The sequence below is a fragment of the Vulpes lagopus genome, chromosome 5, assembly GCF_018345385.1.
Source record: "Vulpes lagopus strain Blue_001 chromosome 5, ASM1834538v1, whole genome shotgun sequence".
NCBI classification, from domain to species: domain Eukaryota; kingdom Metazoa; phylum Chordata; class Mammalia; order Carnivora; family Canidae; genus Vulpes; species Vulpes lagopus.
In genome coordinates this window covers 63,871,311-63,886,260 of record NC_054828.1, presented here as the reverse complement: position 1 = coordinate 63,886,260, position 14,950 = coordinate 63,871,311, and the positions used below count along the sequence as shown (strand labels likewise).

The 14,950-nt window shown below is 33.9% G+C and overlaps 1 protein-coding gene across 4 annotated transcripts in view; it reads left to right on the top strand.

Annotated features, from left to right (window-relative positions):
- The window catches only part of MON2 (MON2 homolog, regulator of endosome-to-Golgi trafficking), a 103,893-nt gene that overhangs the window by 45,340 nt on the left and 43,603 nt on the right, over window positions 1-14,950 (top strand). For all 4 annotated transcript variants that reach the window (XM_041754801.1, XM_041754802.1, XM_041754803.1 and 1 more), the window contains exons 12-20: window positions 2,890-3,122; window positions 4,886-4,967; window positions 5,749-5,933; window positions 7,324-7,436; window positions 8,508-8,612; window positions 9,015-9,095; window positions 9,174-9,247; window positions 9,333-9,423; window positions 13,373-13,474. In XM_041754801.1, coding sequence (XP_041610735.1) covers window positions 2,890-3,122; window positions 4,886-4,967; window positions 5,749-5,933; window positions 7,324-7,436; window positions 8,508-8,612; window positions 9,015-9,095; window positions 9,174-9,247; window positions 9,333-9,423; window positions 13,373-13,474 — 1,066 coding nt within the window. The remainder of the gene's footprint in view (window positions 1-2,889; window positions 3,123-4,885; window positions 4,968-5,748; window positions 5,934-7,323; window positions 7,437-8,507; window positions 8,613-9,014; window positions 9,096-9,173; window positions 9,248-9,332; window positions 9,424-13,372; window positions 13,475-14,950) is intronic.

The following is a 14,950-nucleotide window of genomic DNA, read 5'->3' as shown; positions in this document are numbered from 1 at the left end:
AGGCTCGTTGGCTTGGCAATAATTAAACCCATAAACTTTACCTTCTTTTTTTGAGCTTAGATCTCTTAATAATATAAATATATTTTTATTGATTACCTAAATTTTAAAATCCTCAGAATTGGCATATACCAGGGGTTAAATTGATAGGCTTTAGAGTCAGACTTGGGTTAAGAACTGTTGATTGATAACTGTGTCACTTTAGTACTTGTTTCATCATCTGTATCTTAGGAGTTTCATGAGGAGTTAAACTAGAAAGTGTACATAAAAAAATCTCTTAGAGTCTCAGGCCAAGAGTAATTGCACAACAAATGATAGCTATTTATAGGTGTTGTTTATTCTGAGTTTTGCATTTCTTTATAAATTACCTACCTGCAATCTTGATTATGATTCAGAGACTGTTAGAGTTTGAGGTTGGAAATCTCTTTTATTAACTTACTGTAATCTTTAGTGATTTCAGTTTTATTTTTGATGTAACAATAAAGCAATAACGCCTTTAATTCCAGGACTTCTTTATGATCCTTGATGATCTTTCTTTCTTTCTTTTTTTTTTTTTTTTTATTTATGATAGGCACACAGTGAGAGAGAGAGGCAGAGACATAGGCAGAGGGAGAAGCAGGCTCCATGCACTGGGAGCCCGACATGGGATTCGATCCCAGGTCCCCAGGATCGCGCCCTGGGCCAAAGGCAGGCTCCAAACCACTTCGCCACCAAGGGATCCCCTTGATGATCTTTCTTTATGAAAGAAACCGCATACTGCTTATCAGTCATTCCTGGCTCTCCCTTTCCCATTTTCCTGCCAGCTGCTAATCTACTTTGTTTCTACTGACTTACCTATTCTTGATATTTCTTATTAATGTAATCATGCAATAAATAATCTTTTGTTCAGGCTTCTTTCACTCAGCATATTATTTTTTTAAAGATTTATTTATTTATTCAGAGAGGAGGGGGCGGGGGCAGAGACAGGCAGAGGGAGGAGCAGGCTCCATGCAGGAAGCCTGACGTGGGACTTGATACTGAGTCTCCAGGATCATACCCTGGACTGCAGGTGGTGCTAAACCGCTGCACCACTGGGGCTGCCCCACTCAGCATATTTTGGAAGTTCATCTTGTTGTAGGATGTATTAATACTTCATTTCTTTTTATGGCTAAATAATACTCCAATTTATGGATTATTTTATCTATCAGTTGGGTATTTGGATTGCTTCTACTTTTTGGCTTTTAGAGATAATGCTGCTATGAACATTTGTGTACGACTTTTTGCTTAGACATATGTTTTCATTTCTCATAGATATATACCTAGGAGTAGAATTGCTGAGTCATATATTACTCTATATTTAACTCTTTGAAGAACTTCCAAACTATTTTCCCAGCTGATTTTACCATTTACATTCCCACCAATAGTGTATGGAGGTTCAAGTTTCTCCACATCATCAGCAATACTTATTATTGTTATAGTCTTTTGATTATAGCCATTCTAGTGGACATTAAATGTTGTACTGTGTTTCAATTTGCATTTCTCTATATATTGATAACATTGAGTATCTCATTAGTATGCTAATTGGCCGTTTATATATCATCTTGGGAGAATTGTCCTTTCAGATCCTTTGCTCCCTTTTAATTGGGTTGTCTTTTATTATTTAGTTGTAAGTGTTCTTATATATTCTGGATCTTTAGTCCCTTACCAGATATATGATTTGTGAAAATTTCCTATTCTTTGGATTGCCGTTCATTTTCTTAGTGTCCTTTGAAGCACAGTAGTTTTTAATATTGAATAATTCAGTTAATCCATTTTTTCTTTTGTTTCTAGTGCTTTTGGTATCATATCTACCAGATCAGGAGGTTTTGAAGATTTTTGCCTGTGTTTTCCTGTAAGAGTTTTTAGGTTTAGAGCTTATGTTTAGGTCATTGGTTATTATTATTTTTTAAAGATTTTATTTTGAGAGAGAGCAAGCATGAGTGGGTAGAGGGGTAGAAGGAGAGGAAGAAGCCGACTCCCTGCTGATCAGGGAGCCCTATATGTGGCTTAATCCCAGGACCTTGAGATCATGAGCCAAGTGAAAGGTAGACACTTAACTGACTGAGCCACTTAGGTGTCCTGGTCATGGATTAATTTTGAGTTAATTTTTGTATATGATATGAGGTAGAGATCCACCATCATTCATTTACATGTGAATATCCAGTTGTTCCAGTACCACCAGTTCTTTTTCCATTGAATTATCTTGACAGATTTCAATTTTAAGAAATTTAAAACCGTAACTCCATATTTGCCATGATTTAAGACAAAAGATATGTTACATTTCCTTTTGAAAGCATTGTTCTAACTATGGAGTAGATACTGCTCTAAAATTTGACTTTGACATATTGATGCTCTGAGTATTATTTTTACCCTGTTGGCAGATTGTGTCTGAGATAATAGATAAGCTACGTATCCCATAGTAATACATTCTTGGTGTGAAAATATCTTCCTGTTTATAGAATTGATTTGATTTTATAGTACCTTAATTTGAAAGCACCTGAGTCAGAGTTTGAGAAGTTTTATAATTCACTCAGTCGTACTCTGTTTTATATGTAAGTCTTTATTTCTCTAATACCAGCAGTTAAAATATTGACATATTAAAAAAATATTGACATATTTAGCGTAAGAGATGAAAAGGAAAGTATTAAAATAATTACTTATGGCAGTGGTCAGGCCTTAATTTTTCTTATCCTTAAGTTTCTTAGAACACTGAGAAGGGATGCCTCCTCCAAGTGAAATAAATTCAATAATGTCCATTCACTTTTGGTACTTTGTTGCTCTTAACTTCTCTGAACTACAAATTATGGAAATACTTTTATATATTTTCATCATCATGGTTTTTAATTAGCGTTCTGATTTTTTTCATAATTTCAGCCTAGAGATGTTGGACAAAGTTGAGCCCCCAACTATACCGGAAGGTTATGCTATGTCTGTGGCATTCCATTGTTTGCTTGACCTTGTACGTGGAATCACCAGTATGATTGAAGGAGAGTTAGGAGAGGTTGAAACAGAATGTCAGACTACCACTGAAGCAGCCTCTTCACTAACGCAGTCTTCAGAACAGCAAGAATTACAGTCAACGTCAGACCAGATGGATAAGGAAATAGGTATATGCGATGTCTATAATTTTAATTTTAATTTTGAAATAATTTGAAATTTATAGAAAAGCTGCAGAAATACTCAAGTTCACATGTATCCTTCACCTTGATTTCCCAGTTAATACTGCCATATTTGTGTTACCATTTTATTAAATACATCACTGCACTTTTTCCCTGAATATTCTCTAATATTAATATGCAAATATTAATATTACTCTCTAATATTAGAGAAGTTGTAGACATGATGCCCCACTACATCTTAATACTTTAGTGTTTTCTTAAAAATAATAAGTTTCCTAACATAACTAGAGTACAATCCCATCATAAATTTAGCATCAACCCAGTATTATCTAATCCCAGACCTCATTCAAATTTTGCCAATTGCCGCAATGATGATTTTTATGTTCTGGGACCACACGTTGAGTTTACTTCCACATTGCTATACTATCCTTTAATCTAGAACACTTATTTATTATTATTCTTTTTGTCTTATATGTCCTTGACATTTTTGAAGAGTGCAGGTTAGTCAGTTTAGGTTTGTCTTTTGTTTCCTTATAATTAGATTCAATTTACTCATTTTTGCTAGTGCTATCATAGAAATATTGCTGTGAAAAAAAAAGAAAATATTGCTGCATTATATATTTAGTGTATCAACACAGCAGGAGAATACAATATGAGTATGTATCATTATTGGTAATGTTAACTTTTATCATTTGGTTAATATGATGTCTGGCTGGTTTTTTCAATATAAGATTAATTAGGAACTTTTGTGAAGAATATTTTGAGACCTCTACTATAAAAGAGAGCTTTCCCTTCTCCCCCATTTTGTTTTAAATTTACTCATTTAAATTAGTATGGATTCTTGGATTTATTTTATTTGAAAGGTTACAATATGATTATCATTATTTGGTTTAACACTCAGATTGTTCCTGATATGGCCAATGGGACCTCTTTCAAACTGGCCACTGTGTTCTTTTATCATTGTCTGAGCACTGCCTTAGTATCTAACAAAATAAATTGTTCCTAGCTCATCTTTGATCTTTCTTGCCAAGCCCAGGAATCAGTCATTTTTCATAGGAGCTCTCGCTCCTTTTAGTTTAATACTTCAAAACTAACACATGGGCACTAGTGTGCTTCTTACTACTTGAAAAGGAAATACACTCATACACATGCACACATAAGCACATACTCTCTACATTTTAAAAACATTTGTCTAAAAATGTCTTAAATGAGGTTTCTCCAGTTCTGGTTTAATAGCACAAGGCTTATTTTAAACTTCCCATGTTTGCAGTTACGTTCTTCAACAGTGAGAAACTTGGTCCCAGTTTATTCAGTGGATTTATTCATTTGCTTAATTCCCAGTGTATAGAAACCAGTTTTCTGGCTGAACAGCTTATTACACTACATTTCTAGCTTGTCACAGCGGCTGGAAGCCATTGAAGGGGAAGGGAAACGGAACTTGGATTACCCATACATAAATACATACACACACATACACATATACAGCTATCAGTTAGCTTGTGTACTGAAAGATCCTACAATGGATATTTTAAGGCAACTTAGTTTAAAGACTTTTTGAATTCTGAAACTCTGGTGTGGTTATTAAGTTTCATTTATTCCAATGTATTTTAAATTCTAATGCTTTAGTATTTAGTAATTGAGTTGCTGATGGAATATGTAATAAATGACTAGGGAGGTTTTAGAATGAGATGTTGTCAAATACTATGCTATCTATAATGATCATGAAATATTGCATGTTTTTGTCCTTTAAGTTAGTAGAGCTGTTTGGGAAGAAATGGTGAATGCCTGCTGGTGCGGTTTACTTGCTGCTCTCTCACTCCTCCTTGATGCCAGGTATTAAGTCTTTATCATTTTTATATTGCATGTGGCAGTTAATTAGAAACAAACATTAAAATAGTTACTTAAATTGGTCCTAAAATTATTTCTTAATGTTAGTTAAACATTATTCTTTTTTTTTGCCACCTCCCCCTCTTTCATCCTATTCTTGCCCTGCTCCCCACAAGAATAGTTGTCACAATGTTTTAATGGAAATACAATCCTAAAATTACAGAATGCCTTTTTCACTTCACCCTTACTACTACTTTTACAGTGATGGTAACTATCAATCTCTTTGATTTTTTTTTTTCCATAATGACAGAATTTAATGATTCTGAAATGCTTAATATTTTAAGTTAAATCTTTGAGTGCATGACCATTTTCTTCTATGACGAATATATGTATTACATATTGCTTTTACTCAGTTCAAATTTTCAGGTATTATATTGATTAAAGTTCTTTCTTAAGTATATTGATTTCAGTAATATTTTTGTATAGATATTCTTTTTTTTTTTTTTTTAAATTTTTATTTATTTATGATAGTCACACACAGAGAGAGAGGCAGAGACATAGGCAGAGGGAGAAGCAGGCTCCATGCACCGGGAGCCCGATGTGGGATTCGATCCCGGGTCTCCAGGATCGCGCCCCGGGCCAAAGGCAGGCGCTAAACCGCTGCGCCACCCAGGGATCCCTTGTATAGATATTCTTATAGCTTCACTGAATACTTAATTCCCTGTCATGTTTGCAGTATAATTAAATACAAATTAATCATATTAAATAAAATACTTTATCTTTTTAGCACAGATGAAGCTGCCACTGAGAATATTTTAAAAGCTGAACTGACTATGGCTGCTCTTTGTGGAAGACTGGGCCTTGTAACCTCAAGAGACGCCTTTATAACTGCAATATGCAAAGGTTCCCTGCCTCCCCATTATGCTCTTACTGTACTGAATACCACCACAGCAGCTACACTGTCCAACAAATGTAAGACTTTAACTTATTCACAGTTTTCTTCATCTAGTGGAGTGATATGGTACGGAGAAAAGATTATACAAATTCTGAGTTCAAGCCCCTGCTGGTTCACTTATTGACTCTGTGACTTCTGTGAGAAGTTAATGACCCAGAGCTTCAATTGTTTACATGTCTTTAAAACAATGTGGGGTACAGGGAGAATAATTATTTTATTTTATTTATTTTTAATATATATTTTTAAAGATTTTATTTATTTATTCATGAGAGACACACAGAGAGAAAAGCAGAGACACAGGCAGAAGGAGAAGCAGGCTCCATGCAAGGAGCCCAATGCGGGACTCGAACCGGGAATCCGGGATCACGCCCTGACCCAAAGGCAGGCGCTCAAGCACTGAGCCACTTAGGTGTCCCAAGAATAATAACTTTAAACAATAATTCTGAGGATAGAAGAAAATAAATCTGAAAGTCTTTTTTAAACTATATCATACTGTTGAAATGGTGGTTTTATTTTTTTTTAATGGAACTAGTAGAACAATAATGCAGGCAACCACTTAGATTAACATTCAGTTTTTTTTCTTGTTGAATACTTTAGAAACACTCAAGCTTGTCACATGTAATGTGTTTCAAAATGATATTTAGTGTTCAAACCGAAAACATGAGAATTGGCCTCTAACTTTAACTAGAAAAGTTCACTGGGAATACATGTTAAATAAATAATGTGTTCTGATTCTATTTTGCTTGTGAAGAAGTCTCTCAAAGTCTTTAATTTAAAAAAGTTTTGTAGGAAATTACTTTAGTGGGATGCCTGGTTGACTCAGTGAGTTATGGTCTGCCTTCAGTTCAGGTCATGATCCCAGAGTCCTGGGATCAAGCCCTGCTTTGGGCTCCCTGCTCATTAGGGAGCCTGTTTCTTCCTCTCCCTCTGCCTGCTGCTTCCCCTGCTTGTGTTCTCTCTCTGTGTCAGATAAACAAAATTTTTTTAAAAAGTAGTTAAAAAAAAAGAGAATTACTTCAAATTTGTCTTGGCTTTTATACCTCCTGAGTTTTAAAAATGTTTGCATATAATTGGTAACTAAATAAGTGTCATAGTTGAACTTAGCTTAATCAAATTAATGTTTTTAAAAATAATATTGCTGGGGTGCCTGAGTGGCTCAAACAGTTAATGTCTTACCTTCAGCTCAGGTCCTAATATCTGGGTTCTGGAATCAAGCCCGGCATCAGTTTCCTGCTCAGCGGGGAGTCTACTTCTCTATCCCTTTCCCTCTGCCTCTCCTTCCTTCTCATGCATACTCTCTCTCTCTTTCTCAAATGAATAAAAAACAAAACAAATAAAATATGACATTAGTTTAGATGCAGTGTGAGGAATATATCTTAATTATTTAAGCTTTCCTTTGTTTTCTAGCATATTCCATCCAGGGTCAAAGTGTTATGATGATAAGTCCATCAAGTGAATCTCACCAGCAAGTTGTGGCAGTGGGTCAGCCTCTGGCAGTTCAGCCTCAAGGGACAGTAATGGTAAAGCATTTTTCTTAACTTGGTTGCCAACTAATTATCCAGCACATTTTTTGCACTTTTCTTTTTGTGTTTGCCAAATTTTATCATTATCATTATTTACTTTCGTTTACCTGGATGATTGATACCTTTAGAAGACATTAGCGATTGACATTATCATGAGCAATTATGATAACACAACTTTTTTTTCCCCCTAAAGAGTAATATATTTCAATCATCTTTTTAATAGTAACTATCACAGAAGATTATCTCCAGCCAAGCAAGGGTCATGACTATAATATATATCTTACAGATATATTCTGAAAAAATATAACTAGAATAAAAATAGTTTACATGGTTTCCTTTTGATATAGAACAACTTTGATTTCTACAAAATGTTAATTCGAAGGAATCGGAATAAAAGGAAAGTATATACTGTGATCTGCCATTTCTTCTTATGGTACTCTTAAAACATTATTTTCCAGTATATTACTAGTAGTAAGGACCAAATGAAAAGAAATATATTCTCCATGATGATGATAATAATGATGATGATGGTGGCAGCTAATATTTATTGAGTTTTGTCTTACCTGATTTATTGCCCTTAGCTCTTTACATTCTAAAGTAATGAAATGATAGGTAGAGAGGTTAATTTGTTATGATAGTTCTATGACATGAACTCAGCCAATGTGACTCCAGGCCAATGTCAAATTGTCCTTTATACAGTTAAGAGTTATACTCTTACTATATGTTCACAGGTTAATTTTCAAAATCATAATGTAAACTAATATGACTTGATGCCTGTTTATATATATATACTTCTTTAAGGGCCTTTGTCTTAAAGTAGAATCTGTAAGCTTTTATTTGTTAAAACTCCTTACTTAACCTTCCCCATCTGGAATCTCTTAAATGAGACATTCTAATATATATATGATAGCACAACTTTTAAGCAAATTAATTTGTTCTATACCAAACCATCCAAACCCATTTTTAAAATATTTTTTTTATTTAAAAAAATATTCGAAAATGATAATGCTGCTTTACAAGAATGCAATAACAGTTCTTACAAATATATCTTTTTTAAAATACACATAGCTCACTTCCAAAAATATCCAGTGTATGAGGACTTTACTTAACTTGGCACACTGCCATGGAGCTGTTCTTGGAACATCATGGCAACTTGTCTTGGCAACTCTACAGGTATGTTGTAGGCTCTGGGTCAGAGGTCAGTATTGTTTTTATAGCTAAGTGCTAACAGAGTAAGCAGTGCCTATTGGTGCTTTGGGCAGGCCTTAAAGAATAGACAAAGTTTGAAGAGGGAAAAGTTAGAAAGGAAAAAAGACATGGCTTGTATCATACAAAATGATGGAATGCTTCTCTTAATGGCTTAATGGCTTAATAAAGGATATAAGTTCTATATCCTGTGCTTGGTATAAGAAGTATTTTATATGAATAGTAATTGCTAATTTAAATTTAGTTATTGGAAACCTTCTGATTTTAATTTTAGTTATTAGATTAGAAGTTACTACTGATTTTTAGTTTTAGATATTAGAATTTTTATAATTTTTAAAATTTCTTTGTTTTTTTCCTTTAATTTAACAGCATCTTGTGTGGATTCTGGGATTAAAGCCTAGTAGTGGTGGTGCTTTGAAACCTGGGAGAGCTGTAGAAGGACCCAGTACAGTAAGCTCTAGTTAGTCTTACTCAATTTGTGCTTCCTGAAATGTTCATACATTACATTTAATTGTATTCTTCTCTTAGGTTCTAACAACAGCAGTGATGACGGATTTACCAGTGATTTCCAATATACTTTCAAGATTGTTTGAAAGCTCACAGTAAGAATCAGTTTTTAAAATTGATAGATATATAATTGGTGTGTATTTTAGATCAGAATGTTTTATTTCTTCATTTTCATTATAGGTATCTTGATGACGTATCATTGCATCATTTAATAAATGCACTTTGCTCCTTATCCCTAGAAGCAATGGATATGGCCTATGGAAATAATAAGGTGTGATATTCTGTTTTTCTGTTTTAAATATGGTACATTATTGAGTTAAATAAGGAGATCTTATGATCTTAGTATTTTGGTAGTGGGACTAATACTTAACTTGCAGGCTACCTCAACTCTGTTGAGCTTTTACAAACATTTATGGTTATTTGTTGAAGGGGGAGGAAAGAGGACATAATGTGGTTTGTGATATGTTTTATATGTATTATAATTTTAAACTATGTCCATTTCTCTTGGATACTGAAATTTTAAGAAACATTTTAATAAAGAATAAAGACAATACCACGTTTATAAATGAGTTCCATAAGATGTCACAATAATATTTGTAATTACAATTTATGATTGGGGCAATACAAGATTTAAATCAAGCAATATATATATGTCTCAGTTTTTCTTGCCTTCGTTGGGATGGAAAATAAGGAGCTAATCATTTCTTTCTAAAGGTAATGATTCTCCCTACCTTGAAAATTAAATTTTTGCTTTGTTCATTGACTGAATGAATAGAAGAGTAATTTTGAATATTGACATTCAAGAACATCTCTTTCTGTACTCAAAATATCATTTTGTATTATACTTGGAAAGCACAGGAATATATGGATTGATTTATACTTTAGAAATTATTTAAAATAAAATGCTTTCTCTGTTTAAAATAAGTATAGTGTAACCATTTACAAGTAAGTGAAGAAGATACCCAGAACATGATTAAAAAGCAGAGAATTTCTAACTTGTTTAGCATATACTTGTAAGTCCAAAATTATATTGCTCGCCTAGTCCTAAATTATAATGTGTTTTTTTTTTTTCTGTAAGACTGATTTAAAGAGTAACTGATAAGGTCAGTTTTGTATATTATAGCACATAGCTAGAGAATTACATAAACATTCAGGTGTTTGAAAATACGTACTATAGTTTACTCCAAATTAAGGTGAGAGTAATGCAAAATATAGGCAAGAGTAATACAAAATATAGTGTATGGCAAGAGTAATAGAAAATATAGTGAAGTAATCAATTTCTTGATATCTTTAATAATCCTACATCTTTAAGATGAACTCTTAACACACAAATATATTTTTAATAGAGTACCTTAATAGAATCTGAGCAAGTTTCTGTGGTAATATCTTGAGAATTTATGTATTATTAACTCAGTAACCACAGTATGTTTACTATGTACATGATACTCTGCTAGGAAATATAAAGAAAATAGACGATTTTTACTTGCTAACAGCATGTAAACTACTTGGCTCGTGGTTAAGTAGTAGTTAAAGTAGTATGAGTTTAGATAAAATGATAGTTACTAAGTGATATGAAATTTATTTTATAAATCCTTTATGTCCTGTTATGGAAGATACTTTTAGTGCACATTTCTACGAGAAGAATTAAGATTAATCAAGATAAATTAGTTTGTGATTGGACTTGGATATTGAAGGATTGGTATGAGTTAGAAAAGGGCAGGTTTGTGGAAATCAAAAGAGAAAAATGTTATAAGAAGTCAAGAACAATGAAAATTGAGAAGAAATAGGAAATTTGATTATTATTAGTTTATAGTTAACCTGAAAGAATTAAATTTCAAGAGAGTGGTAGGAGCAGATGTGATATTTCAAGGAGGCTTAGAGGGAACAAATGTTGAGAGAATATGAATGCATTGGATAGAGAATTATGTTCCTGAGAATAGATTTTCATTGCTCTATTAAAGAGTTTAATTTTGTAAAGTGAAGTCGTAAATGTGGAAGGGAAATAAAAGTTTATAAGGATATTTAAGTATAAAACGTTTTTAGGGCAGCCCGGGTGGCTCAGCGGTTTAGCACTGCCTTTGGCCCAGGGCATGATCCTAAAGACCTGGGATTGAGTCCTATGTTGGGCTTCCTGCATGGAGCCTGCTTCTCCCTCTGCCTGTGTCTCTACCCCCCTTTCTCTCTGTTTCTTATGAATAAATAAATAAAATCTTAAAAAAAAGTTTTTAAATGGAAGCATAAAACAGTTTATTATTCAGTTGTGCCTTCTCTATGTAGAAGTTAAAACAAAATATGCAGGTGTTAAAATAAGTAGAAACTTGTATAATTTTCTTCATTGTTAAAAAATACTTATTAGTGTCAGCTCTTCTGAGTGAGTTAAATAGTCTAAGGATTAAAGATATAAATATCAATGTTCTTTATTGTGGCTTTACAGTGACCAGTCATCTCATTATTTGGTCCTCTTTTCAGGAATTTGTGCTAATGTGTTGAGGAAGTAGCTTATGGTAAAGTTTGCAAATTCTTCCCTACTAGAAGGTGGGAGTTGATGATGCTTGTGGAGACATTACCAAGCTCAGTATACAATGGCAAAAATAAAAAAGCAGTTGTTCATAGTTTACTATATGGCAGGCACTTACATTTTTTTATTTAATCATTTAAAACTACTTGGTGAGGTTTGGTGGTAATATCCTCTTTTTTACAGATGAAAAATAAAAATAACCAGCCTGAGATCACCTATTTAGTAAATGTTAGAGCTTGGATTTGAACCTGCATATGCCTCATTCTAGAGCTTTACTCTTAGCCATGTCACTAATGGCTCTAACTTTTATGTGCATCAATGTGTGCTGTAGCACTTTTAAAAGATAAAATGCCAAAACTTTATTCTAGGCTTCCTGAATAAAATTCTTCGATTATGAAGCATGGACATCTGTACATTTTTTTTTAAATGCCACATGATTCCTGTGTACATCCTGGTTACAATAAGCAGGAGGAGGAGGAGGAAGCAATATGAGGCAGCATTTATGGGGACTTAGTATGTGCCAGATGCTTTTAATGTGGTTGTTTCTGTATATTATATCTTCATTTTATAGATTAAAAAAACAATGGAAATACAGTAATTTAATCAAAGTTACATACCTATTAAGTGGTAGGGTTGAAATAAAACTTCACAGGTATCAGTTTTAACCACTTATGCTGTTTCTACAATAATACAAGATTCTACCACACAGATTTTTAAGGTGCCCACAACATTAGCACATGCAGGAAGGATCATCCTGACCATATTTGTATCAAAACAATACTAGTTCCCTTTCTAGTGGGTGAAATGCCAGCAGCCGAGGAGAGGGGTTTGTCTTCTATATCTGCTACTTTTGTGTTAGTGTCTAAACTGATAACTCTGATATCTGCCATATTCCTGACTTCATCCTGACTTTCCCCTGGTCTCTGCTGTCTTCTTTTTGCTTTTTCCCTGCTTCCTGATATTCACACATAAAACCTGGACATTTGAAGAATACTCTGATAAGAATATATATTAGTCTACCTGGACTGCTTTAACAAATTATCACAGACGTGGTGGTTTGAACTACAGAAATGTATTTTCTACAATTCCGGAGACTGCAAGTCTAAGATCTAGATGCTGGCATAAGGTTCTAGTGAGGGCTTTTCCTGGCTTGAAAGATAGATGCCTTCTCACTATGTCCTCATATGTGGTAGAGGAGAAGTGCTCAGGAGCATGCTAGCAAGTGCTCTGGTGTCTCTTCTTTTAAGACATTAATCCTGCCTTACCAGTTTCACCCTTATGACCTCTTTTAACCATAATTACCCCATAAAGATTTTATCTCCAGTTACCATCAACTTGGTGGTTAGGATTTGAACATAGGAGTTTTAGGGGGACAGTTTAGTCTGTGGTGGAATGCATCTTTCCTTCTGGTCAGAAGACAGGCCATTCTGTGTATATGGAATAAGCACTGAATTTTTCATTTTGTCATGAAGGTATTCTCTTCCTAACCAAATTTTCCAATTAGGAGCTATTCTGGATGCTTGATGGTGGGCAGAAGGCTTGTCTCAGGATAACTGAGGTTCTAATTATCGCTAACTCTATACTAATTATGTATTATAATCATGCTTTTCAGAGTATTGTCAGTTTTATGTACAATTGAAGTACTAAAAATTCAAATACAATATAATATATAATATCAAAATACAATATGTTTTTTCTTTAGGAACCATCTCTTTTTGCTGTTGCCAAATTGTTAGAAACGGGTCTAGTTAACATGCATCGAATAGAAATTCTTTGGAGACCTCTAACTGGCCATCTACTTGAGGTAACTGCTTTTTCTTAGATATTGTACTTTTGTTAAGAATAAAGAGACACACATTAACTTAATGATTCTGGATAACTATATGAAAAATCAGTAGTAACTTTTTTTCCTTGTACTTATATCTATATAATTTATCAACGACTAAAGTTTTATAATAACTGCTTTGGGGATCCCTGGGTGGCTTAGTGGTTTAGCACCTGCCTTCAGCCCAGGGCGTGATCCTGGAGACCTGGGATCGAGTCCCACATCAGGCTCCCTGCATGGAGCCTGCTTTTCCCTCTGCCTGTGTCTCTGCCTCTCTCTCTGTCTCTCATGAATAAATAAATAAATAAATAAAATCTTTAAAAAAAAACTGCTTTGGTGAGGAAATAGGTTGGGTGTTTTGGCTGAAAAAAAATGGGTGATATATCAGTGAAATCTCTGAAGACTCCTTCAGCTGTTAGCTTGGGACTTCTTTCTTTTGTTATACAGTTTCTTGATCCACCTCAGTTTTAACTAGTTCTGAAACTTAAAGGCAGTTGGGGCTGAAAGTTAGTAGTAAACACTGCTGCTTTTTTTTTTTTTTTTTAAAGATTGTATTTATTTATTCATGAGAGACAGGGGGTGGGTCAGAGACACAGGCAGAGGGAGAAGCAGGCTCACTGCAAGGATCCCACTATGGGACTCAATCCCAGATCCCGGATCACACCCCAAGCCAAAGGCAGACAGACGCTCAACCACTGAGCCACCCAGGGGTTCCGTAAACACTTCTTTACAACCTTTTCTGTGATTCTGAGATAGCTCTTCTGCAGAGGGAAAAGCCTGTTTGGTAGCACTAATTCTAGATAGTACCAGGGAATTTCATCTGAATTTGTATACTCTTGTGTCCAAGTTTGAATGATTGGTAATAATTAGCTACATCTCAGTAACAGCTGCTTCTGTCAGTATACATGTTTATGTTGCTTTAGGCTTAGGTTACCAGGATCATTTTGTATTACTTTAGTAAGCTGGGAAAGGTATTCTTAATTAAAAAAAAAAAATGTGCTTGTCCTTTTATTTTTTTCCATTTTATTGAAATTGCTTTTATGAATTATTAAAGGATATATGCAGATTTCTTTATCACAGACTTTCTCATCAAATTGCACAAAAAAGTTAAGATTTTAGCACAGAATTTGATTGTGAGGGTGTGCCTAATTAGGAACCTTAGTGTTAGCTTGCTTCTTTTGTTTACTCTGATGACATAATTTACTTTTATAAAGTCCTTTTTTTCTATGACTTGCTTAGTTTCATCTTTTATCTTCTCTCTCTTGCTTCCTATGCCTCTTATACAGAAGGTAAGCTTACTTACATTCTAGATATAATTTTTCATTCAGCCATTATTGATGAACAGTTGATATAATTTTTTAAATGGAAAAAAACCCCAAAAATAATGTTTTAAATTTTTTCTCAAATTGATGTGTGAGCTTAAGTATACAAATTGAATATTTAATTTTTATTCAT